This window comes from Phaenicophaeus curvirostris, chromosome 4 (assembly GCF_032191515.1).
Source record: "Phaenicophaeus curvirostris isolate KB17595 chromosome 4, BPBGC_Pcur_1.0, whole genome shotgun sequence".
Taxonomy (NCBI): Eukaryota; Metazoa; Chordata; class Aves; order Cuculiformes; family Cuculidae; genus Phaenicophaeus; species Phaenicophaeus curvirostris.
In genome coordinates, this window is record NC_091395.1 from 17,604,248 (window position 1) to 17,628,548 (window position 24,301).

Genomic DNA, 24,301 nt, shown 5'->3' on the forward strand with positions numbered 1-24,301 from the left:
ACTGTCATTGTGCTTGGGGGTATCTGCCTGCCTTTTTCCTGTGGCTTCCCGTCTAAGCTTTCAGAAGACCTCGGCAACTATGTGTTTTTAGTAAAATCCAGTGCTTTCCTCTTGTAGGAAATGTTTTAAGGTTGAATTGTGGATCAATGCATCCATCTGAATGATTTTTCAAAGAGACCTGCCTAGGCCTGATGTCTGCATGCCACTGTGAGATGAATCCTGTGACTGGAGGGGTTTTCTGTTTTCCTCAGAGCAAATCGGAGCCCTGGCTGGGCAGCACATCGTGCACGTGGCTTGTGGAGAGTCTCACAGCGTGGCACTCAGCGACCAGGGCCAGCTTTTCTCCTGGGGTGCTGGCAGCGATGGACAGTTGGGCCTCACCACTATAGAAGACTCAGTGACAGTACCAAGGTAAATTTAACAGGTTCAGGTTTCATTAAGGTGGCTCCTTGAAGGCAACATGTCGAAGGAATCTCGCCTTCCAGCTTGGAGTTGGTGGGAGCACTTCTGCTCAGAGGCAGTAATTGGGCATTTATGTAGGGATGCAAGTGTCATGACTCCTTGTTTTTCAAATTGTACTGGTGCTTTCTGAGCCCCCCAGGGATTCAGACTAAGTTCTTTGGTGGTTTGGGGGCAGGACAGGCCTTCTGCCTGTGAGTGCTTGGGGCACAGAGAAAAAAAATCAGAGTGTGCTTGGCTCCCTAATGAAAAATGCCACTGCATTTAGTACAGAGTAAGGAGATGCATGAGGGGAGACCTAAAAATAGAAATGCTGTGTGATACGTATCTATTTCAGTCCTTAGGAAGTCCGCTGAGATAGGAGATATATTTCAAGAACGGGGAAAAAAATATTTGGCTGCATGAACTGGCACCTCAGCTCTGAAACTCTTGTGCAGTGTTACCTGTTAGCAGCAAAGCTACTAAGCAATTCTGCATAGTGAGTGTTGGTTAGAAACTTTAGGGTAGTGTTCAGTTTTCCTCATTTGCTTACTCATTTACTGTATCTTACCTGTATTGGAGCATTTATAGGGTTAAGTGCAACAAGGACTGTAGATGAAGGCAGTGGCAGTCATCAGGTGATGCCTTCATCCAAAGCAGTTCACAGATGATAGGCCTCAGCTTATCATCATAATAAAGATAACTGGTCTCTTTGTACTTAATGATGTTGTATCAAACTATATTAATAACAGATGTAGTCTGTCTCTTATTGAGTGTGCCAGCGCAGATTAGAAGTTTGGGACATTTGTCTAAGGTGGCTGTCATTGTTGTTGAAACAGTGTTTAAAGGAAAAGTTTCAGTCACAAAACATCAATATTGGAGTGGAAGAGCTCCATGGAAAGACAGTTCTTTGCTTGCAGGTGGCTCCAATGTAATAGAGACAGAGAGGCTTGCATATCAATATGATGGTGCCGTTTTAAAAATAACATTTTTGTGAAATAACTCGAACCTTTAACACACTTTTCTGTGTACAAAGCATTGAAGATGTTTTGGTGCTCTAACTCATAGGAACTGCTAGGCCCCTGACAGCATCTTGATATGTGAATAAGAGTAGTGAAAAAGACACCAAGAGCCCGCTGTTTTCACCATTTCCAGGTAGCTGGATTCAGTACTATGGCAGTAAATGTAGTTGGAGTTAGTAGTCAAGCGTCTAAGGTTTCCCCAGATTTGAGTCTATTACGTATGGATCTGCATCACCTTCAAGACTCCATCCCTCAGTCTCAAAACTATGGATTATATATTTATAGATGTAGAATGAATGTCTGAATGGAAATCATAATTTTGGTCTAAGTTGATACTGTATTTGTGGATGCTTATTCTAAAATACTGTGTCTCTTTAGATTAATAAAGAAATTGAACCAACAGACAATACTGCAGGTTTCCTGTGGAAATTGGCATTGCCTGGCTTTGGCAGCAGGTAATTTAACATTCATTATTTATTACTAAGATTTGTGCTGTTATTTTGCACAGTGTCAAGGTTGTATATTTCTGCATAACAAACCAGGGGCATCTCTGTCCCAGCTGATTTCAGGCCAAATGGGAGGCTGTAAAATGGATCAGGTACCATGAACATTGAAGAAGAGCTTTGCCAATGCTGTCAAGAAAGAAGGCATTATACACACACTGCCCAGTGTCTCACTTGTAAATGATGTCAGGAACACTTAAAGGCTTTCTGTCTTGATGCAGAAAACTGTGTGTTATTAATTTATTTGCGTTGAAATTATCCTTGTCTATTACTCTTCTGTGTGCAATGTGTTGACTGGTCTTTGTTACGCTCCTTAAGTTACAGAAGTTTGATATTGTATTTTGCACTTAGTTGCATGTCTGTTTATTTACCCGGTGACTTCAGATTGTTCTTTTATTTTGGCAAAGAATGTCTTGCTTGATTTATTTCATCATGAGGCTTAGGTGGGAGCGAAGCCCCCAGCACTGCTTCTTGTTAATTTTATCAAACTTGCTTTTCTATTGGCTAGCTTTTAGTAACCATTCTCTTTCTTTCCTTCTTTCAGATGGCCAGTTCTTCACATGGGGGCAGAACAGCTATGGTCAGCTGGGCCTGGGTAAAGAATGTCCCTCCCAAGCCAGTCCACAACGTGTGAAGTCTCTAGATGGGATCCCTTTGGCTCAGGTTGCTGCAGGTGGAGCCCACAGTTTTGCCCTCTCTCTCTCAGGAGCTGTGTTTGGCTGGGGGAAGAACAGCTCAGGGCAGCTGGGACTAAGTGATGAACGAGGTATTACAATTATGCTCCCAGGCGAAAGAAGGATGAATGTGTTGGCCTAAGTGTCTCTGTTCACATTGACAGTATTTTTACTGAGCAGATACATAACCCTCAGTGACTTCACTCAGGTGGACAGGGCAGCGGAACAATCTTTGGACTCTAGAGGCTTTTCTTAGCAGGAACAGAAACATGTTTTTCTCCTTTTGGATGCTAGTGGAGGTGAGGAAGGTCAGAAAGAAAGGTCTTTCAAATGTGAGTGTCAACATGCAGATATCAAAGGAAGTGCTTGTTTTCTTTCTTTGTCTTCTCAAAAATGCTTTGTATTTTGTTTGAAGTTGATGTGGAGCAAAGGCTTTCCCTGCAGACAAGCAGGGTGAACTCATCTCTTTGACCAACATAGCTTTGACTGATGAGCAACTGTACGCTACAAAATGATAGCAACAGAATATCTCGGTATTGTAAAAGGTTGCCTAGTTTGTTGGTTGCACAGTTTTCCAGACAGACATGGCCAGTGGCAGTTTTTTTTTTCATCTAGCAGTGTTCAATGGAGCCTAGCCATCGATGGACTTGAAGATAGGTTTATAAGTGAGGCTGAAGAGTGGATATGACATTGCCGCTAGTCTGAAAAGCATAGATCTCCCCTGCTTGCTGTTAGCATATTCTTAACTTCTTTTGCAAAGGCAAGTGAGTGAAAGATTTTCTTTGGAGGTTTAAAATTGGCCTCTTCATAGTTTTCTGTGTAATTGTTGAGTAGCTTTAAATATCTAGGTAAGTTACTGAGTGTGGACGTGATACCTACCATGCACAGATAATTTATTTTTGCATGGGTGAGTATGTATTTGTAAATGTTAGGTTGCATGAAGCAGCAGCAATAAGTACCGTATGTTGCAAGAGAGAAGTGTTACCTCACGTTTTGTGTGCCTATAATGGAATGATGCATTTTGACAACCCACCCTACTAACTGAAACATGTATTTAAAGCACTTACTCAAAAACAGCCTGTAGTTTAGCAAAGGATGCTCGAATGTTTTATGCATCATTTTGTCTTGCTTTACACTTTTAGGAATATGAAACACAACTGTAAGACTTGTTGCATCTCTTGTGTTCTTTCAAAAATGTTCCAGGTCTATTCTCTTGTGCTCTGTATAAGCTAGAGCCGACCTTATATGTGAGCAGCCATGTTCTTTCCATGTAGACTGGCAGATAAGTGCTTCTAATTTCAACAAAGCTGCTGTTTATATACAAGAGGCTTGCTTTGACATGGGGATAATCTTAGATGAACATGTGAGTGTCATTTACTTGTGGGGCTGTGTTGACCAGGGATCATACTCTGCTTACCCTCAATACACAACACTAGTAAATGCTTGGTATTTATGGTAGGTGAATCATGGTAAGACAGTGTGAATTATATTTGGTGTACGTGAACAGCCAAGTCTACAAAGATGAGTAGTCTGCAGTGCTATTATTTAAACAATTATGCTGTAGAGATAAGAAGTGTCATTCCTGTCAAAATAAAGATGAGAGTGCTAAAATATAGCACAAAGTAAATGAAAACCCTGTTGTCATTTCTAAATCCATGAAAATGTGACCATTTTCCTTTCACTAACCAGAAAAAAGGACCTGTCAAATCCTTGTGTGAGTGTCTTTAAAAAACAGACAGCTTCTATAGTTAGGAACCTGATTTTTTTGTTGGCATGAAGTAAGCAGCTACTCCTCTTAATTTTAAACTGTTTTGAGGTGCCTACTTCTTGAAGTGCTTAGCTTTTATTTTTACATCAGTAAGACATGTCAACTTGCTTAGTGTGCTCATCCTTGGGAGACCCATTTTTAATAATTAGAATGTCAGAGTGAAGGAGAAAAGCATCATTTAATGGTTGGCAGAGATTAGCCTTTGCAAGTAGGAGGATCTTCTTAAAGGATGACAACAGAAGGAATGCTAGGCATTTAAATATACCTTGGGATTCAGCTTGTCATGTGTGTTGCGGTGGTCTCCCCCACATCTCAGGATTGTTCTGTGTGGGAAAGATCGAAGCAAAGTTTATGGATACAAATGTATGCAGTTGTCTGCAAGGAGTCTGGAATGGAGCATGAGGCTGATGGTGTAGCTAGGCTGCACTCATCATACCTCCCAAACTGCAAGTGCACGTTGAGTTTATACAAGATTCTTATTACTCACAGTCTTGCTCTGGACAATTTTGTTTGAACCAGGAAAAATCTTTTAGGAATTGGAGTGGGAAAGCAACAGTGAATTACTAAAAGACATGGGTGTTTTACCCAGGTGTTAAAACTTCCATTGCACATATAGACCAAATGTGAAAATCAATCTGCCAGTGGTTTCAGTGGTTTCTGAGATATTTAAGTTTGCGTTTATGAGATGGTTCCTTTATTTTTTTTGTCTTCAATGCAGACCGAGAATCCCCATGTCACGTGAAACTGTTGCGGTCTCAGAAGGTTGTTTACATCAGCTGTGGAGAGGAACACACAGCAGTTCTGACAAAGGTAAAGATGTTAACCTGGGAACCCTGGCTGCTCTCTTGCCTGCCTGATGGTTTCACATTAGTTTCCTGGGTAATGGTTGAGAAAACCAGATGGACTTACTGTATTCCATCTTACTCCAGTAAAAGAAACTAAATGGGAAGTGTAATCTTATTATAAATTATTTTGAGATTCATTGCCAACGTGATCCTTTGTTGTTTTTGAATATGTAGATGTTAGTAATCCATGACAATGAATAGTAAATCTCTGGTGAATCGTTCAAAGAAGTTATCTTTGAGCAAAAAAATTAACAAAAGTGCATCGGAAAGGATGAAAATAGCATTTTGTTGGAAGATAAAAAGTGAGTGATATTGTGCCTTAGAATAAAATGCAAGTCAAAATTAATGAGTGTTTAGATGAAGCATTAGCAGTCCCTCACAGCATTTACAAGAGGTTTTCAGGTCTGAACTTGCTGTTTCCGAGTGACACATAGCTTAGTGGACAGAGAACAGGGCTAGGATTTGGTAGATCACTGCTCAGTTCTTGCCTTGCTTCTGCCGTTTCGGAGGTGTTGCTTCCTTTTTTTTGGTGCCTCAGTGTTTTCCACTATGGAATGAATTAAAACAGCTGACATTGGGATTCCTGTGGAGAAAAACACTAGAATATCAGTTACGTTAGAAACTCTTGTTCAATGACAAAGATCATGGTCTTTTTGATCACAGCTGACAGAGATCGGTCTAAAGTACTGTGGCAATGTAAACTACTTGGCCGTGTTTAAACCTGGTGGGATTTCAGACTCATCTGGTAATGGTGGGAGAAATTGGACTAGTGTACACATACCTAAAGACAATTCGATCAGTTTCTGGGTAGCAAGGTAGCTGTTTGGAAGCTGCACTAGTGAAACCCAAGTTGCTTTTCTGAATCCTTTGGAAATCCCCAGCAATCTCTGCCTAAGCTTAAGCTCATATTGAAACTGGAGTTGGAGGTACTGGGTTATGGGTCCCTAAATGGAGAATATGCTGTTTGGTTTGCTAACAGAGTGGAGGGGTGTTCACGTTCGGTGCAGGTTCCTGTGGGCAACTGGGACATGACTCCATGAATGATGAAGTGAACCCCCGAAGAGTTCTTGAGCTAATGGGCAGTGAAGTATCCCAAATTGCTTGTGGCAGGTGAGTCCTTTTTTTTTTCGTGGAGGTTAATGCTGACACTGAGCTTTTAAATAGGGGGAGCAGTCTTGCTTCTGCATCCTATGTGTCAAAACTAAATTAATTTTATTTTTACTTGAGATTAGCATGAGGTTTTTAAGACCCTCTAAAGGAGGTTGTTTTTTAATTAGAGTTGTTTGCTGTGCTGTAACTTGGTAAAAGATACCTGTTCATCTTCATAATTCAGCAAGACTTTTGAGCAGAAACCCCTTTGGTCACAAATTTCTGGCTTCTTTCATGATAAGAGAGTTAGTAACACTGGTGCTGTGTAGTTGCCTTTTGATACGTAGAGGCTTAGCAAATGACTAAGCTAATTCTGTGTGCGAGTCTGATACCAGCTGTATGCTGGCATCCGCTGCTCTGTGTCACTTCCAGCCGATAAACTGGTGTCATCAGGTGGCAAAACCTGAGCATTGATGCTAGTGTAAAGATGCTGCTTTCCACCAGCTTCTGGCCCAGAGGAACCAAGAATAAGTTTTAGGCTGTCTTTTTGTGTTTCTTTTCCTTCTGATTGTTAAACAAGGCCCAAACTTTGTACCCATCTTTGTTACAGACATCACACTTTAGCCTTTGTGCCTTCTTCAGGAATGATCTATGCATTTGGCTGTGGAACAAGAGGCCAGCTGGGAACAGGGCACACTTGCAATGTTAAGTGTCCCTCTCCTGTCAAGGGTCACTGGGCAGCTCACAATGGGCAACTCTCAGGGAAACCTGGTACGTACTATGTGTGATTTGGAGTCGCAAATGGATGTCTATAACTTCATTTCACCCATGGTTACCTAAAGAGATCTTGACATTGTTCTCTGAAAGTTCTTGAAACAATAAAAGAAACCCATTCTCCTGTCCCAAATACACTATGGAAATTACCGGATGGCCTCTTGCTCTCTCTGTTAATGTGTAACCTCTCCCTTTCTCTTTTCACGGCAGAGTTCAACATTTGGCAATCTTGAGCCTTCATAAAATTGTACTAATACTGATTTCCAAGGGCTTTGGTTTCTCTTTTGAATGCCCATTGCAGTTTAAACATTACAACTTTCCCCTCCTGTCAGGCTGCGTATATATCTCAAAGTGCTACAGAGCTTGAGTTCCAATTGATTTCAGCCTGGCTTTTGAGGGACCCAGGTGCTTCTTGTAGTGTAAAGCCTGGGACATTGGTATTGAAAATATGGGGGAAAAGGCACAGTAGGAACTTGAATTCATCAACCTCTAACACAACTGCATCTCTTTCTTCAACAGACGCCTGTAAATATCATGTTGTTAAACATATCTTCTCTGGAGGAGACCAGACATTTGTGCTTTGCTCCAAATATGAGGTAAAGTGAAGTATCTTCTCCAGTCCCCTGTCCTAGCCTTCATAACGCGCCTTTTTTTTTTGGTAATATTCTTGAAAATTAAGCGTTGCTTTGGAGTCCATTCTCCCTTACAAACCTTACCAGTGATGACAGTTGTTACGTGGATTTAGAAATTCACAGCAGTGACTGAAAGTTGCCTTCCTTTAAAGGCATGTCAAAGAGCCATTGGTAAGACCCTGATTTTTGGTTTGATCAGCAGAGCGAGGACTCCAGTTCTCCTTTGCAGATTGGGAGCAAAGGGCTGCTTTCCTGCGTAGACACTGGGGTCTGCGTATAGTGCCATGGATCATGTACAGTAGGGCTTTGTCAGAGTATACTGAATGGAGAGCTAAATGCTGAATTGGATTTCCTGCTTCCTTAATCTTATTTCTTTCAAGTAGTGTTTGACATACAGTTCTAAGGAGTGGAAATAGGTCTAGAATAAATGTACTAAGTCTGTAGTTACATGTGGTGGTATTTAAAAGGCCTTTGATATGTTCAAGGAAATGATACTTGTTTTTTTTTTTTTCTTCTTTTTAAAAATGTATTTGGTTATGATCTTGGTTTTTTCCGTACCTTTCCATGCCATCCCTTTTGGACGTCTTAGTAATGTCACAGCTTCCTAACCAAACCCATTCAGAGACCACACTAAGGAAGCTGTCTGTTTTATATAGAAAAGAGAGATTATGAATAAGAAGAAATTGTTTTACAAGCCTTGTCTTTGCTGAAATTTGTATCTTCTCACAGAATTCCTTGCCTGCTGATGATTTCCGGACCATAAATGAAACACGTTACACCTGTTTAATAAATGATGAAACTATAGATGTCTGGAGGCAAAAGCTTTTAGAAAAGAACAGTTCTAATTCTGTCAAGTAGGTATTGTGGCACTGGACAAGCCTTTTGTTGAAAGTTTTGAAAAATAATTTTGTTGGCTTCCGTGCCATACTTTCACTTGAAATTTAGCAGCCTTTTCAAGTGTGGTTCTTGGTTATATCCAAGGGGAGGACGTTTACCAGTCACAAGGCTGCCAGGTTAGAGCTTCTGAGCAAAACCAGAGGAATTTGACACTGCCTCAGAACAATGCAAACGGTGGGTGGGAAATGAGTGTTAAAGTTGTGTTTCGTTGTGTGCTTAGAGTTAATGAAAAACAGCACGAACTTATGAGCAGATTGATGAAGTTTCTTCTCCTGTGTGCCTGCCATGAGAAGCACAGAACAGGTGGAAAGGAGTCACTGCTAACATCCCTCCTTTAAAGAGGGATGTTACATGATCCTGAGTGAACCAATTACCCTCTATGCCTCTGAAGGGGTGATCCTGACATTGTTTCCCATAGAAGGAAGGAAAAAGAGCTGAACAGCTTTGCTGGGACATCTATTCACAACATCTATCTCTTTTTTTCTTTTGTGTTTCTGCTGCAAATAGTAATGTTGTTCAGATACTGTCCTCGGCTGCCTGCTGGAATGGAAGCTTCTTGGAGAAGAAGTAAGTGGCAAATAGAGTAGAGAAGTGTGGTTTTCCATTGAGGCAGACTGGAATTCCTTTTCTTCACTCACTGCTGCAGTGGGATTTGATTTTTCTGATCCGACATGAGATGGGGGCGGAAGGGGTCCACTAAAGAGATTGGTGGTCAGAGCTGAGTAAGGAAGGCAAATAATAATAGAAAATACATAATGAGTGTACTGTAAGTGGCACGGATTCCTTGGAGTCATCACAACTGGTGGTTTTTCCTTATGAAATTCATATAGTCATCTTCAAAAGAGAGGGTTAGGAAAGCGACGTTAAGGGAAGTGATGATGCCGGATAACTGAATAGTACCTTAACCCAGCTGAGATAGCTGTTGCGGGCTGGTGTCTGTGGAGGTGTACTACACAGGCTGCTCTTGAAAAGTATGTTTGGGCAGCGCTTTCCTCTTAGGTGATATCAGTTGTGGAAAGTTTTGTGCTGCTGCACAAGAGCACAAAAAGCAGGAATTCAAATGGGTGTAACCCGCAACAGGTGATGACAAGGTTGTAATATGCATAGCTGAGTCAAAGGTGTGGGTTGGGAAGGGTTGTGGATTGTGTTTGCTCTATCTGTAAATGTTGAGGAGGTAACAACATAAGGTGAGGAGGAGGAGAATTTTTTTTCTAGTGATGTGATCAGTAAATGACCTGTAACTAGGTGAAGAAAAGCTTGATTATTCTGAGTAATCTTTGAGTAGTATTTTCCAAGAGCAACTTGAAAAAAAAAGCCCCAATTTCCTCATTATTTTGGCATTTTTCTGCTTGTCCAATAGTCTCTTCTGTTGTATTCTGAAAAGGCAGAATGTTACTGTATTTGGAGAGTTGTGTCACGTTAGTTTGAAAACACTTGTTGAGATAGCCAAGTTGTGGGGCTATTTACAGTGATTCAGCGTCGCCTTTAAATGTGAAAATTAGTGGAGTTTGACTTCATCATCCCAATGCAGATATCCTGCCACTTTAATAATGTCTTGGCTGGTGCAGGACTTACTTGACTTTTAGAGAAAATCTTTGACCAAATGAATTATAAAATTTGAAGGCATCATACACTGAAATGAGGTTGTATTTAATCATATACCTTTATATGTGAAGCCTTATGTCACAGCACAGTTGATAGAAATACCCTAGTATAACCCACCAGTATCTTTATGCCATGTAGGCCTGTTTGCAATACAGCGTTGTGGTACACAAGGTTAGATGGAAAAGCAGCTTTTCTGTGGCTGTGTCATGGGGCACATCACAGCCTGAAGCGCCCTGTACTTGAGGACTGTGACTCTGAGGAGCTATTTCCAGCCTGGTGCCTGTCCTGTTACATAAATAGCTATTCTACTACAGTAGGGCAGCTTTAGTTTCTCAGATCGTTATAGTCACAGCAGCAAACTGACAAATGCATCCCGTCTTTAATAGCTACCTTTTCTTCAGTGTCTAATACAGCACAGTCTCAGATGCGTAGTGAGAGATTTGGGAAATCCTTGAGGTCAATGAAATTGTAACAATGATCTTTTTTTTACTAGCAACTGCCATGTTTTATGTGAAGCTTTACTGCTGCAGGTACTTAGTGTGGTCTACGTGCCGAGCTAAGTAACTCACCTGCTGCCTGGACATTTAGTGTTGCTAGATTTGGCTGTGAGGCTGTTGTCCCCTGCAGGCTTGCCTTCATTATTCCTCTTACACAGGCAGCTGAAGTAAATTACAACCTCTCAAGCATAGCAGAAAGTACAATGCATTTGTTGCAACTAAAGACCATGTGAAGATTGTTTTCAGCTGTGCAGTTTTCATTGTGGTCTTTGTTTAGTTTCAGAAAATTTTAGTGCAATTGCCAAGAAGTTACTCTGAATATCCTCCCCAGTTTTCTTTTGAAAGCCCTCGTCTGATGTTCCCTTGTGTAGCAGTCAGTATCATCTTATGAATCATTATTCTTTTTCTTACTGGATGTGATTAAACAGATTGTGTTATAAAAGTAGCATATATGAAGACAACACAGAGGATCCTGATACATATCGTTGATACATATTTTATAGGTTTTTAAGCAATCTGGCCTGTCTAGGCATGCTCTTAGGTCAGTGAAGGAGTCCGGGGGAAATCAAAGACTTCGAGAAAGAATTTCTCTGCAAGAATCCCAGCCCTAACTGAGGCCCAGAGGAGTTCAGAAGGGAGAGTTGTCCATCTTGTCTTTTGCAAGAAGATTCCAACTTCTGCTTTGTTTCTAGTCTGATTAATTCCCTAGAGGTCATTTCTCCATTGCTTGCTTTCAGGCCATGCCAGCACACAGGTAACGGTGTTTCTTCCTTAAACTTAAGCTTGTCTGTCTGGGATTTTTTTAAAGAATTGATGAACATTTTAAAACCAGTCCGAAGATCCCAGGGATTGATCTGAACTCCACCAGAGTGCTGTTTGAGAAGCTGATGAACTCTCAGCACTCCATTCTTCTAGACCAGGTATTTCACTTCTGGGGTTTTGGGTACTGAGAGGGGAAATAAAGGCTTTGTCCCTCTATAACATGCAAGTAACAGCAGCTTTTGGGTAAGGGTTGTATTACAAATATGCAGGCCAGATTCAGATTTTTCACGGTCTCAATGGATACTTCTCTGTTGACCTGGGCCGATTCTCACCTTTTTAGAATGTGTCTCTTAAGATCTGTTTTTAAGAATTTTCTCTCACAGCATTCGAAATGGCTGCTGAAATAAATTCTGTATGTATTGTACTTATAAATAGTTACCATGTGCTCATTTATTGCCTGTCAGCAGTTGAATACTTTTGATTGTATTATTTATTTTAACTCAGAGGATTTATTTCACGAATGCAGAGCTGTGAGATAAAATAGTGTTTGCTCCTCATGCCATTTTTTAGTTATAATTCTTATACATTTGGGTTATTTACTCTGGGTTTGATGTTTAAAACAGGGATGTGACCTTAAGAGGAGAGATTAATTAACCTCTAACCAGCCCTGGAAAAACCTATGCAAACTTTTATGCATTTTGGAAAAATCAGTTTAGTCCTGTCCTATAGAGTGTTCTTAAGAGATCATCAGCAAAAGCTGCGCAGTCCACCCGTGCTGAGTGTGCTCCATTTCATGATTTCTTACACATCATCTACATTGTAGGTGCTCTATCACCCAGGATATGTTGCCTTTTGTCTTGTTTTCCTCTAGATACTGAAGAGTTTTGAAAGTTTTTTGATTCCTCAGCTGTCCAGCTCACCACCAGATGTCGAGGCAATGAGGATCTATCTGATTCTCCCTGAATTTCCACCCTTCCAGGACTCAAAGTATTATATCACATTAACGCTTCCTCTAGCAATGGCTATTCTACGCCTAGATACCAACCCCAGCAAAGTTCTTGGTAAGGGGCTGGCATGTGAGGTGCATGCTGCTCTCTGTTCTGCTGAGACACAAAGTGTTGCCTTTAGGTTTTTAGTCATGTTTTTGTGGTGTTTTATTTTTCCTGCTACAACAGCGGTAATGATAATTGAATATTATTTGTGGTACAGTATTTTTATGAAGCGGTGACCTCTAAAAAGCAGATGGGTTTCCCAGGGTCCAGCTTCTACTTTGTGGGTGGGTCAGTTCTAGCAAAGAAGCCAATAGTCAGAGTCCCTTTACAGGGAGAGGTTAGCGTTACCTGCCCTTGGCAAGAAAGAAATCAGCCCTTCTAAACAGGTGTTGCTCCAGCCTTTCTGCAGATGTGCCAGAGGACGTGCTCTAAGCCTGTTAGAGATGCATATGGTAGTATGGAGAATTGCCCAGGCAAGTGCTTTCTTATCACTCAGGAACGACATGAGTTGTTCACAAGATACCTGAAACTGGTTCTCAAGCTGATGAGGAGCTTGGTAATGGTGGGGATGGTTGTGTTAGAGTGGTAAAGGAAGAGCTTTTTGATTTTCTGGTATCTAGCTGACTCTTTGCTCGCTCTCCTGTTGCTGCAGTTAGGAAAGAAATAGGGAAGTTTTTCATAGAATCATAGAATCACCAGGTTGGAAGAGACCCATCGGATCATCGAGTCCAGCCATTCTTACTAAACACTAAACCATGCCCCTTAGCACCTCGTCCACCCGTGCCTTAAACACCTCCAGGGAAGGTGAATCAACCACCTCCCTGGGCAGCCTGTTCCAGTGCCCAGTGACCCTTTCTGTGAAGAATTTTTTCCTAATGTCCAGCCTGAACCTCCCCTGGTGGAGCTTGAGGCCATTCCCTCTTGTCCTATCCCCCATCACTTGGGAGAAGAGGCCAGCACCCTCCTCTCTACAACCTCCTTTCAGGTAGTTATAGAGAGCAATGACGTCTCCCCTCAGCCTCCTGTTTTGAAACAATCTTTAGGCGTTTCCCTATTTTCAGCTGTAACCCCTTATTTAGGGGTTACTCTGTCCTTTAAATCAGGATTTATATTGACGTTCCTCTGCTTTCCAGATAACTGGTGGTCTCAAGTGTGCCCAAGGTATTTCCTCAGGCTAGTGGACCTCTATAAAGGCGCAGTGGTTTACCTCCTCAGTGGAAGAAAGACACTGTTGATCCCAGTCCTGTTCAGTAGCTACATTACAGCTGCTCTCAGACTTCTGGAGAAACTCCACAAGGTAAGAGGGAAGTCTGGGTGTGTGTTGGCTCAAGATGATTCAGTCTTGCCTGCCCTAATTTGTGGGCTGTGTCATTGTCCACCAAGACACCACATAGGGAAGGTGTTAGTGGTTTTCCTGAATTCAAGGTACTTGAAGATTGTTTGGCCTTGTCTTAAACACTAGGAAAAACTTGCCCTAAAGAATGATGCTGCTGAGCCACTAGACTCTGTATGCTGTGGCATGAAATATCTGTCTCATGACGCTCTCTGTTCCTACTGTGTTGATTGTAGTTAGTTGGGAGAGGGGAAGCTAAAATAAGTCAAAAAGAGGTTTATCTCTATTCTTGATTCATACTAAAATATAAGGGACCGTGTGTTTATGCAAGACTTTCTGGAGCTTGTTGTTGCAAGCTGCTGTAGTTGGTTTTATGAAAGCAAACCTGTGTGTTCTAAGAAAAAAATGCTGAATATATCCGTATTTAAAAAAAAACCCGAACTATTTTCTTCACTAGGTAAATCAGAGGGTTAAACACATAGAATATGACAAGTTCTATATCCCTGAAATCTCCAGCTTGGTGGACATTCAGGAGGATTATCTCATGTGGTTCTTGCATCAGGCTGGAATGGTAAGAGGCTTTATGTATAGTCATGAAATACCTGTCTGTGTTTGTGTCTCTGGTTGTAGAGATATGTATTTTTAATAACCTTAATGAGTGTAATATATACAGTGTAGGAGCATCTATATATTAAGTCTCAGTTTTGGGTACTCAGTGGCTTGACAAAATTGACTTAAAATAAGGCTATCAGAAGAGCTGAAGCTAACAATATTTACCTAACACTTGCAACAATCTCTGTGATTATTCTTGTGAAGCTCATTCAATCCTTGAACAAGGGGTTTGATTCAGTCACTGGACCCTTTTAATGTAATCAAGACCTCGGGAGCCAAATCTTGTATTCTAAAATTATAATTTTTACCCTTTACTTCTGCTGTTTAGGCAGGTATTGTGAATAATATAGCCAGTGATCTTAAAATGTTCCTCTGTAAGAGGAGGCAGTGTGGCGTTCTGGCTAGGGGACTGAACCAAGACTCAAGAGATGGGGGTTCTATTCTTGGCTCTTCCAGTAACCTGCTGGGTGATCTTGGGTAAGACCCTTCACCTCTTTTATGCCTCACTTTCCCATCTGTAAGAAAAGAAATAATTAAACTGAGGGCTGGAATATGCTGTGTGGGAACCCAGTGAGATTACTTAATTATAGCAGGGAAAGGAATCAAAAGTGTGATAAAATGCCAGAAAACATCCGCTGAGGGATGTTGCAAGCGTAAAACCTGATTGCAGCAAGAATTTTTGTGTGTTTTATGGACCTATATATGTTGCGCGTACTGTGTCTCCTGCTCCCCACTTTTCATTGCTTAAATAGTACTGCTCTGTGCTTACTTTTAGTGAACAGAGCAGTAATTGACTCAATTTTATGTCACAGGGTTAGTCAAAAATAGTTAGAAATTTATTGATATGGCTAGTGAGAGGAGTGATTTTCATTGTGAGAGTTGGTCTTACATTGTCATGTTATGATTTTTTGGTCTCTTGTGTTGTTTCCTGTGGTCTCTGTCTTGGGGGTGGTCTTCTGCATAAGTGTAAATTTCGCCTAGGGCAGTCTAGCACAGGCTTCTGTGCTGGTTAATCCTCTCAGTCACCTGTGATATGCAAGTTTTGAATTAGACTTGTGTGTTTTCTTAAGAAGGAAGTTTCTATGCTTTTCTTTAGAAGGAAAAAAATAGGTTGTTGGTCCCAGAGGAGAAAAATTTTCTTTGTGTCACCTTTCAACTAGTCCGTCCAAAAAAAAACCCCACAAGACACAAAATCAAAGGAGTAAAAGATTTTCATATTTCTTCTTCTTTCACAGAAAGTAAGACCATCCATCATGCAGGTAAGAAAATGTTTTTCACGACTCTTACTTAAAGAATTGCTGTGGAAGCTGTAAATAGGAACCAATCTGCCTGCCTTTCTTGCAGGATGCTGTGACACTCTGTTCTTATCCTTTCATCTTCGATGCTCAAGCTAAGACCAAGATGTTACAGACAGATGCAGAACTGCAGATGCAGGTAAAACTTTTCTCTCTGAATTTTCCCACCTCATTCCTTTTTTCCTGACATTTGCATTGGGCCTGCAATGAAAGGAGTTCACTGGGTGTTAGGGTATGCAGGACTATTTCCCCGATATGGGAGAGCAGAGTAGCTGGAGAGCTTCTTTGTCTTTTGGCTATTACAGAGGCAGTGGTTGGTGTCGTTTACTTCAAAATGTGTGGTAACATCAGAACTGCCAGATGTGTATGTTGTGGAAATTTAAACTGTATAGGGAAGGAGTGCTTATGTATTTATAATAGCCCAAGGATAAAAAGCAAGGTGGAGTCTGTATTAGATGAGCTGTAAGGCTGTAAAAGCAGACAAGCTTTCAGGTAAGTACGCGCTTGTTTTCAAGTTTCTGCCTGGTGCAAGAGGGGTGGGTGTCAGAAGTGAGATTTGGAGACCATCTCCTGACACTGTGGTTGCAGGCAGCAGCTGTTGGTCAGCAACTCACCCACCCAGTTACGGTGAGGGACGCAGACTCCCAGGAGTGTGTTCACAGCAGGTAGTTAGCTGCAGCAGCCTTACCCTGTAGGTGGCAGTTAAGCCAGCTCACAGCTAGGCTGTGACAAGGACAGTTGGCCTCTGCCAGTCTAAACCTTCAAGTGCCAGGTGTTGCTCATGTGGGTGGCTTCTGTGCGGGGACAAAGCGTAAGGGGTTGGTCCCTCGTCCCTGTGCAGCTGGGGTCTAAGACTAGTCCCTTCCCCTGTGAAATAAGTTTGCTGAGGTCCTTGGTTTTTGTGTTCCTTCAGGGTGGAAAATTGTCATCACGGTTACTCATGGTTGTCATGGTGTTGGTTCCCTGTAATGCCCATCTCTTAGATTTTCTATAGCTGCTTGAACACGTAGCCTACAGCAAGGTAGAGGGGGCTCGGCCTGTGTTCAGAAGCTGGAATCACCTTCTGCTTTCATTTTGCCACCCTCATCTGTATATTTCCAGCTGCCCAGTTTGCGAGCAGTGCACTGCTGTGAGGAGGGCATCTACCTTATCTTGGAAGGACAGCAGGCTGATAAAGGTTTTGTTGCCCTGAGAGATAGGATCTTTAGGAAGACGACCACTTAGAGGCCAAAGAAACCAGTATTTCTGTGAGGGAGGAAGCCTGATTTCCAGTTGACTTTCTCAGGGTCAAGTGCCTTTTAAACTGAATTTATAAATGTGAATTTGCCACTTAGTATGAATGATGCATGAGAATGAATATACTACCCATGTTCAAAGCTTTGAATGGCCTTCGTGCCTTATCCGATGCCAAAAAATCCATGTAAATGAGAGCTTTGTGTATGCAATGGGTTCTCTTTTGCCTTACAAGGCACAGTTAACAACTGACTTCTTGCCTAGCATGTCAGTAACTCTACTCTCCCTTGTGGACTGTGACTCTTACCAGGGTTATGTTCACACTGAGTTTTTTGAATCAATGAGTGCGTGAATAAACTGTCTTTCCTATCTGCCTGCCTAATGTCAGCGTTCAGGAATTTGATCTCTTCCCCAAATTCAGTGAATCAATCAGTGGGCTCAAAAGGTGTTGGTATGGGAAAAGGGGAGTCGGGGGGCAGGTAGATATGCATGCCCACACACTTGTAGAGTGAGCATGTAGTCCTTGGACTGTGGGGAAACCACACTAAAAGATCAAGAAAGGGAAAAAAAATACCAGGCTTACATAGTTGTTAACTGTTTTCATAGAATTGTTTGGGTTGGAAGGGACCTTAAAGATCACAGAGTTCCAACCCCCTGCCATGGATTTTCTCTCCATACCAAGAACAGAGCTGAGCAGTGGCTATTTTTCACCTCTTATTTACAGGTTGCAATAAATGGTGCAAATTTGCAGAATGTCTTCATGCTTCTCACTCTGGAGCCTTTGCTGGCCAGAAGCCCTTTCCTGGTACTTCACGTTCGCAGGAGTAATTTAGTCGGTGATGCTTTAAGGGAGCTGAGCATCCATTCAGACATTGATTTGAAAAAGCCTCTTAAAGTAAGTTTTTCCCACACCTTTAGCATCCTTTCATCCAGCTGACATTTCTGAAGCCACATTACCACTTCACCAGTGTACGCTGGCTTCTCCTCCATGGGTATAGCACACAGGAACACTTGATCTGATTTGAGTGCAGGAGTTGAGTTTTTCTCCTCTCCAACTCCCAGAGTGTTTTGGCAGTGGACAGTTTACAAGAAGGCAAGCAGGGGGTTTACTCTCTTTTCCTGGTGTCTCTGTAAGGGCAGGAGAGGAAATATTTCAATAATATTATGAAGTCTCGGTTTTGCTCTTCTGCAGGAACAGGCCTCTTTATAACAGAGCACACTTAATCTCTGAGAGGTTGCTATAAAATGCAGCAACTGCTGTCATATTGGTCTTCTGTTGCTGGGGGGACAAATGTTTGTTTATGGTTTGCACAGGAGGTAAAGATTTTTGATATCCCCTCTCCTGTTCCTTTTCTCTCTTTGCAAGCACAGCACTGAAACGTGCTTGTGGGTTGTGCAGGGTTGGGCATGTTAGATGGATTGCTTTGCGTGGCTCACAATTAGAAAGATGTCTGATTCACACAGTCTCAGCTCTGTTACTCACCTGTGTTTTCTACAGGTCATCTTTGATGGTGAGGAAGCTGTTGATGCTGGAGGAGTAACAAAGGAATTTTTCCTCCTGTTGTTAAAAGAGCTTCTCAACCCAATCTATGGCATGTTCACTTACTACCCAGAGTCAAACCTGCTGTGGTTTTCAGACACGGTAAGCTCTTGCCCTTTATACACACAGGTTGAGAAAATAAGCTGCAATTAAATGACAAGAAGGTTAGTAGCAAACTGTGGGAAAGAAATTCTATGTCATTGTCTACTCATGATACAACATGAGCTCTATTTTCAGTCAGTGGAAGTTAGTATAGGCCCATTAACTTCAGCATAACAGTGATGATTCTGCCTGTTAAGGAGTTGGCTCTTTCGCTTTATTCTTTTTCTTTATTATAAATTATTTATTATTATTTATAATATTTTTATTATTTGCTTATTATGCTTATTATTTTGCATAATAAAATTTGTATTAAGTATCACACAACAGTTAACAGAACTCAGTATCATGAGCGTGATAATTGTGCAGGGACTGTTTGCTTAGTGCAAGGGGGGAGAGGGTACTGTGCATTGCAGCTGTGACAATGTCTCATCAGGATTTCTTTGTGTGGTTTTGCAGTGTTTTGTAGAACATAATTGGTTTCACTTGATTGGCATCATATGTGGTCTTGCAATATACAACTTCACTGTCGTAGACCTTCACTTCCCCTTGGCTCTGTACAAGAAACTTTTGAATGTGAAGCCCTGCCTAGAGGATTTGAAGGAGCTATCCCCTACAGAAGGAAGGTATGAAAAAAAAATTGCAGCCTTTCTGTGAAGGGAAACCATCTATTTCAGAAGAAATGCCAAACTAGGTAAAAGCTGTTCAATAGAACACCTCCTGATCCTTTTGAGTGACTGATTTGTTTGGAGGGCTGTGATCCTAACAAGGTACATAAGCCAGTGGTGAATTCTGTGTAAAACTTCTCCCACAGGCTATCAGATCCATCTGCTTAGAATCTAACCTCTGTACACACCTTCCCAACCCCCTGAAACTGGATATCAGCAGACCCAAACCATACCTGTAATACTCCTTTGAAAACAGGGGTGGGCACCTGTCCCTCTACTGTGTAATTGCATGCATGATCCCAGATTCCAGCCTCAGCCTTTGCCAAGCTGTGCTTGGGTTAGCAAGCAGATCCACTGTGTGTTTTGTCACGTAGCCCCCCAGGATGGGGCTTGTGTGTAGGATTTCAATCATCCCATGCCTGAACCCATGTAAATCTGACCTGCTGCTATGCCAGAAAGAAGTTTAATAGAGTGAGGGAATGAACCTTTCTAAATGGTGGTAAGTATCTTTTCTGCCTAATTGCATGGGTATATTGGTTCCCTCTGATACCTGAGAGGTTAAGATCCCACTGTTTCCTGTGTTTTTTTGTCTTCTGAGTTGCTGTCTGGTGTATCCGCAAAAAGCGATGACTGTATTTCTCAATAATGAGGTAAAATGCCAGGAAGACAGCAGCAGGATTTTGAGGGATAGGAGAAGGATATTTTCTGCATGATGGGGATGCAGATATAATCCACCATCCTCTTTTCCTCCAGTCTCTCGGACTTTTGTGTGGTGGTGGCATAAACATCCAGCAGTCCTTAAGAACTAGAAATGTAATTCTGTTCTAAGGCCAGGATCGTTAAAGGGGATCCATGTACTAGGTGGGCATGGACTATATTGGTAACTTGTGTGAGCTGACATTTATCCAGCTTTTAACAAAGCATCTCTGTATTTGAGGTGTATTTCTTTCTTATCCCTTCAGGTGACTCAGATTCCATCTCTTGCAATCCTGTTACCCTGCTGTATGATGCTGTTTACTTTTGCTGAATTTCTTTTTCTTTTTGATGTGTGTGTTTTTGAATCTCTGAATTTTTTTTTCCCCCTCATCTTTCCCTACTTGTTATGTAGGAGTCTTCAGCACCTTTTAGATTACCCCGGGGAAGATGTAGAAGAGACATTCTGCTTGAATTTTACAGTAAGGCACATTTAAGATATCAACTCTGTGATTGTTATGATATAGTTGAAGCCCATCTATTTGTGCATTATGGTTTATTCTAAATATGCCTGTAGCATATACCTCGTGTTAATATTCAATAGTAAAGTTAAAAGGTTAAAATTCTTGGCTGTCAACTCCCTTGTTCTTTTCTGTGTGGTCATGAAGATGAGCTAGTAAGTAGATTAAGCAGATTGGTTTTCAAAATAGCCTGGTTGTCACCTTGTTGTCACTGTGGCATATAACTTAAATGCTAGAGGCTGACTTATAGAATCAGAGAATCATAGAATCATAGACTTGCCAGGTTGGAAGAGACCCACTGGATCATCGAGTCCAACCATTCCCATCAATCACACTAAACCATGCCCCTCAGTGCCTCGTCCACCCACTTGTCCCTTAAACACCTCCAGGGAAGGTGATTCGACCACCTCCCTGGGCAGCTTCTGCCAGTGCCCAATGATGCTTTCTGTGAAAAATTTTTTCCTAATGTTCAGCCTAAACATCCTCTGGCGCAGCTTGAGGCCATTTCACTAGACAATCCTCCTTGAAAATGGAAGTTAGGTTTTGCCATTGCTAGGTCAATTCTTTAAATGCTAATACAACTTTAAACTTTCCTTGCCATCATAATATTAATATTTCTTGACTTAAAAAAATACAGGGAGTGTACTTGGTCAGGCTTTCTTAGAAAGAAAAATGCTGGATGCTATTGCTAGAAGACATGCTGAGGTAGTCAGCTTTCCTGTGCTTCTATGGCAGTAAAAGAATTCTTTTTCTAGCTAGTAACCTAGAAGTAATAATTTCTCTTACACACTGGAGATTCCCCAAAACTAAGAGTTTGATCTTGATCTACATTGGGATATCAGGTGCATCCCTCTACACGTGCAAACATTTAAAACCTCACAAAGAGCTATGGCGTCATTATTCTCTAGGCTGTGTTTTCCTCTAACTCAGGCAGAGTAAAGATTTCCATGTTTCAATGTCTTTGCTTTAAATTCTTGATGTTCTAACAGGCTGTGAGTGATGGGCTCATCTTGAGCTTGATCTGAAAACAACATAACAGGAAACGCTGCTAGATACTGTAAAGAAAATCCTTGCTGAACTAAGAAAGTGTTGTTCATTTCATATGTTGTTCATATGAAAGCACATAAAGTCTCTTAGATCTAACATACCTCTGGAGCGAGTCAGACCTTGGTCCGAGTGTGTCGCTTGCAGGTCAGAGCTGCAATTCAGGATGCAATAATGAAGCCATAATGATCATAGTGCACACTGTATAACAAAGAATACCTTTGAAGTAACACAAGAGACTTTTCTCCAGTTTATCTCGTTACACAAAAGAGCATTCTTACTCTTTTTCTTGCACTATATACTGCCTAATAAGTAGACATGCAGATACATCTGCTAAAACTTTGAAATTAACAACTAGCTGATATCCCAAAGCTTGAAATGAATAACTCATCTTGTATGCTGAAATCTGTACCTCTTTCGTAAATGACAGGTTGAAAATTGACCCTTCTGCATTTTCATCACATGATCAATTCTGTCCATACAGAATGTATGTTTGTACTGGTGCCACTGTAGGCCAGGCAAAAGCAGGAGGCTCTGTGTGATTATGCTGTCTCACAGTGAGAGTAGATGAATTGACCTGCTGAGCTACTATTTTAAAAAAGCGAGTTCTTTTCATTGCCAGAGCATGTGGGCTTAGTTAAATACAGTCTTTTAGGTATCAATCTTTTGGTTTTTTTAAAGGAAATTTACCTAAAATAATAACTTTTTTCCCTTTCTGAGTTTGCATTTGGACTTAACTATAGTCCTGCAGCAGTTGTAAATGATGGAAGGTGATGGAGCATGCAGGGCATTTGGAGCAGAGAAAAAATGTTCCGCATGCACCCTTTTTATCTGGCCCACCCTTCACATGCCAGTCATGAACTGTGAAGGAGAACCCTCCAGGCCTATGGCCTGAAAAGTACTTTTGGTAAAATGAAGTTTTCTGGTTTCATATAGATCTGTAGAGAAAGCTATGGTGTAACGGAGCAGAAGAACCTGATTGAAGATGGAGATAAAATTTTGGTGCAGAAGGACAATAGGTAAGTGGGGTGTATGTGGTGAATGTTGGGAGAGACTTAGAAGTCACTGTGAACAAATTCGCAGACCAATTGTTTAGAAACTGCTGGATGCCAGTGACACTTAAATAAAAAGCAAGATTTTTATCATTTTTCCACCAATGTTTGGGATATGTCCTATACCCTTTTGGATGGACATCTTCCCTATAAGAGGCCTTCCTATAGACTCTTGGTAGTTTTCTCATGGTAGGTAGAGATTGCAGCATGATTTTCACCTTTGAAGGTTAATCTCCTAGATGGTTTAGAGAGGAACTGTATGTGACCAACAAAACTGAGCCTGGCAAACTTGTTTATGCTATTAATTCTGGAGCCGGAAACATTTTCCCTTGAGTACGCCTGATAAAGGACCACCATCCCTGACTAGAGCCATAAGGCCCTACTGTACATAGATTCCTTTCCATTTGACTGAACACCTGAGAATTATTACCAGCACAGCTACCATTTCCTCCCCCTCTTTTTTTCCAGTTGCTAAGCTATTTTCATTTCATAATCCTGTAATTGGATTTCTACAAATGCCTTTGTTACTTGAAGCAGCATTCAAATTCTTTCTCTGCTGGCAAAACGATGTGATCCAGTGACTGGTCAGGAGCATGGTTAGGGGAGCATGGTTAGGGGCTTGTGCTAGGATTGCTGAAGACCTTGCTGGCAAGCCTAGGGATGAAGTCATTTCCTATTAATCTGATTATTTAAAAGGGTTCTGATTGTGTCTAAAGCCATCACTGTAACAAAAGCTTCGTCTGTTTTACCTTCTCTTTTACTGCCCCAAAGAGTGCAATTTTACAGCTAAATATCTGTCTCCATGCAAAATCTATGTGGGGATGGAACGGTGCAAGTCTGTCTCCCTTCAAAGAGAAAATGAGCTTCAGGTAAAGGGGAGAGTTTAATCTACACCTGTGACGCTGAAGTAAAGATGAAAATGCTGGTGATGGTACCCTTTAAGTTTTTAGGCTGGGCACATACATTTAAAGGGAAAATGACCGTTTTCCTACTGTGTGCCATACTGACCTAGGGAAGGAACAGAGATTTTAGCTAAGCAAATGTTTTGGAAGAGCGTGCAGGTTAGCTCCTGCACCTGTTTATTGAGTGAGGACAAGAGAAGCAGATCCTTAAGGAGAAGGGCTAGTCTGGGGCTGCCCTGACTTAACACGTTCCAGAATGCAGTTGCTTCATCTTGACCAGAGTTTTGAACTCAAGCTAACCCCTAAATCCAAGTCTAGACGTGACTGTCCATTCATCCACCTTACAATGCTTAATGACTTCTACTCTGCATTTAGAGTCCAGGGACCAATTTGCTGCCCTCCTGGCCTGCGTGGTTTGCTGTCTGCATGTCTTTGGTCACTGTCCTTTCTGCCTAAGGAGCATTCACTGGGAACTAAAGAATGTACAGTACGGCTTTGAATGAAGAATCCTGAGTAGGAAATGCCTCCATCTTCCTCTCTGCTTTGCAGTTGATATTGCGTGTCAGAATATAAAATATTCTTGATAAAGGGTTCATGGTCGTAGCAGCCAGAGTGGTATTAAGCAGCAGTTAAGTGCTTAATCAGCTTGGTCAGGTGACTATCAGGAAAATGACAATAATACAAATGCATTGGAAAATAACTCCCCCTTCACTGCATGATTTCTTATTCCAAGTTTTTGTATTTTGTCAGTCTGCTTCCTTATTTTTCTTTTTTTACTTTCTCAGTCATCCCTTGCTGCTTTCACTTAGCA

At 41.4% G+C, this 24,301-nt stretch overlaps 1 protein-coding gene across 1 annotated transcript in view; it reads left to right on the top strand.

Annotated features, from left to right (window-relative positions):
• LOC138719857 (probable E3 ubiquitin-protein ligase HERC3) overlaps positions 1 to 24,301 on the top strand; it is a 45,087-nt gene that overhangs the window by 15,361 nt on the left and 5,425 nt on the right. The window contains exons 2-21 of the mRNA XM_069855371.1: positions 252 to 411; positions 1,839 to 1,915; positions 2,508 to 2,729; positions 5,124 to 5,215; positions 6,230 to 6,360; positions 6,950 to 7,110; positions 7,633 to 7,709; positions 8,475 to 8,599; positions 9,150 to 9,209; positions 11,553 to 11,664; positions 12,378 to 12,567; positions 13,632 to 13,795; positions 14,289 to 14,402; positions 15,679 to 15,702; positions 15,788 to 15,877; positions 17,696 to 17,866; positions 18,470 to 18,613; positions 19,070 to 19,236; positions 20,387 to 20,453; positions 22,473 to 22,555. Coding sequence (XP_069711472.1) covers positions 252 to 411; positions 1,839 to 1,915; positions 2,508 to 2,729; positions 5,124 to 5,215; positions 6,230 to 6,360; positions 6,950 to 7,110; positions 7,633 to 7,709; positions 8,475 to 8,599; positions 9,150 to 9,209; positions 11,553 to 11,664; positions 12,378 to 12,567; positions 13,632 to 13,795; positions 14,289 to 14,402; positions 15,679 to 15,702; positions 15,788 to 15,877; positions 17,696 to 17,866; positions 18,470 to 18,613; positions 19,070 to 19,236; positions 20,387 to 20,453; positions 22,473 to 22,555 — 2,431 coding nt within the window. The remainder of the gene's footprint in view (positions 1 to 251; positions 412 to 1,838; positions 1,916 to 2,507; positions 2,730 to 5,123; positions 5,216 to 6,229; positions 6,361 to 6,949; positions 7,111 to 7,632; positions 7,710 to 8,474; positions 8,600 to 9,149; positions 9,210 to 11,552; positions 11,665 to 12,377; positions 12,568 to 13,631; positions 13,796 to 14,288; positions 14,403 to 15,678; positions 15,703 to 15,787; positions 15,878 to 17,695; positions 17,867 to 18,469; positions 18,614 to 19,069; positions 19,237 to 20,386; positions 20,454 to 22,472; positions 22,556 to 24,301) is intronic.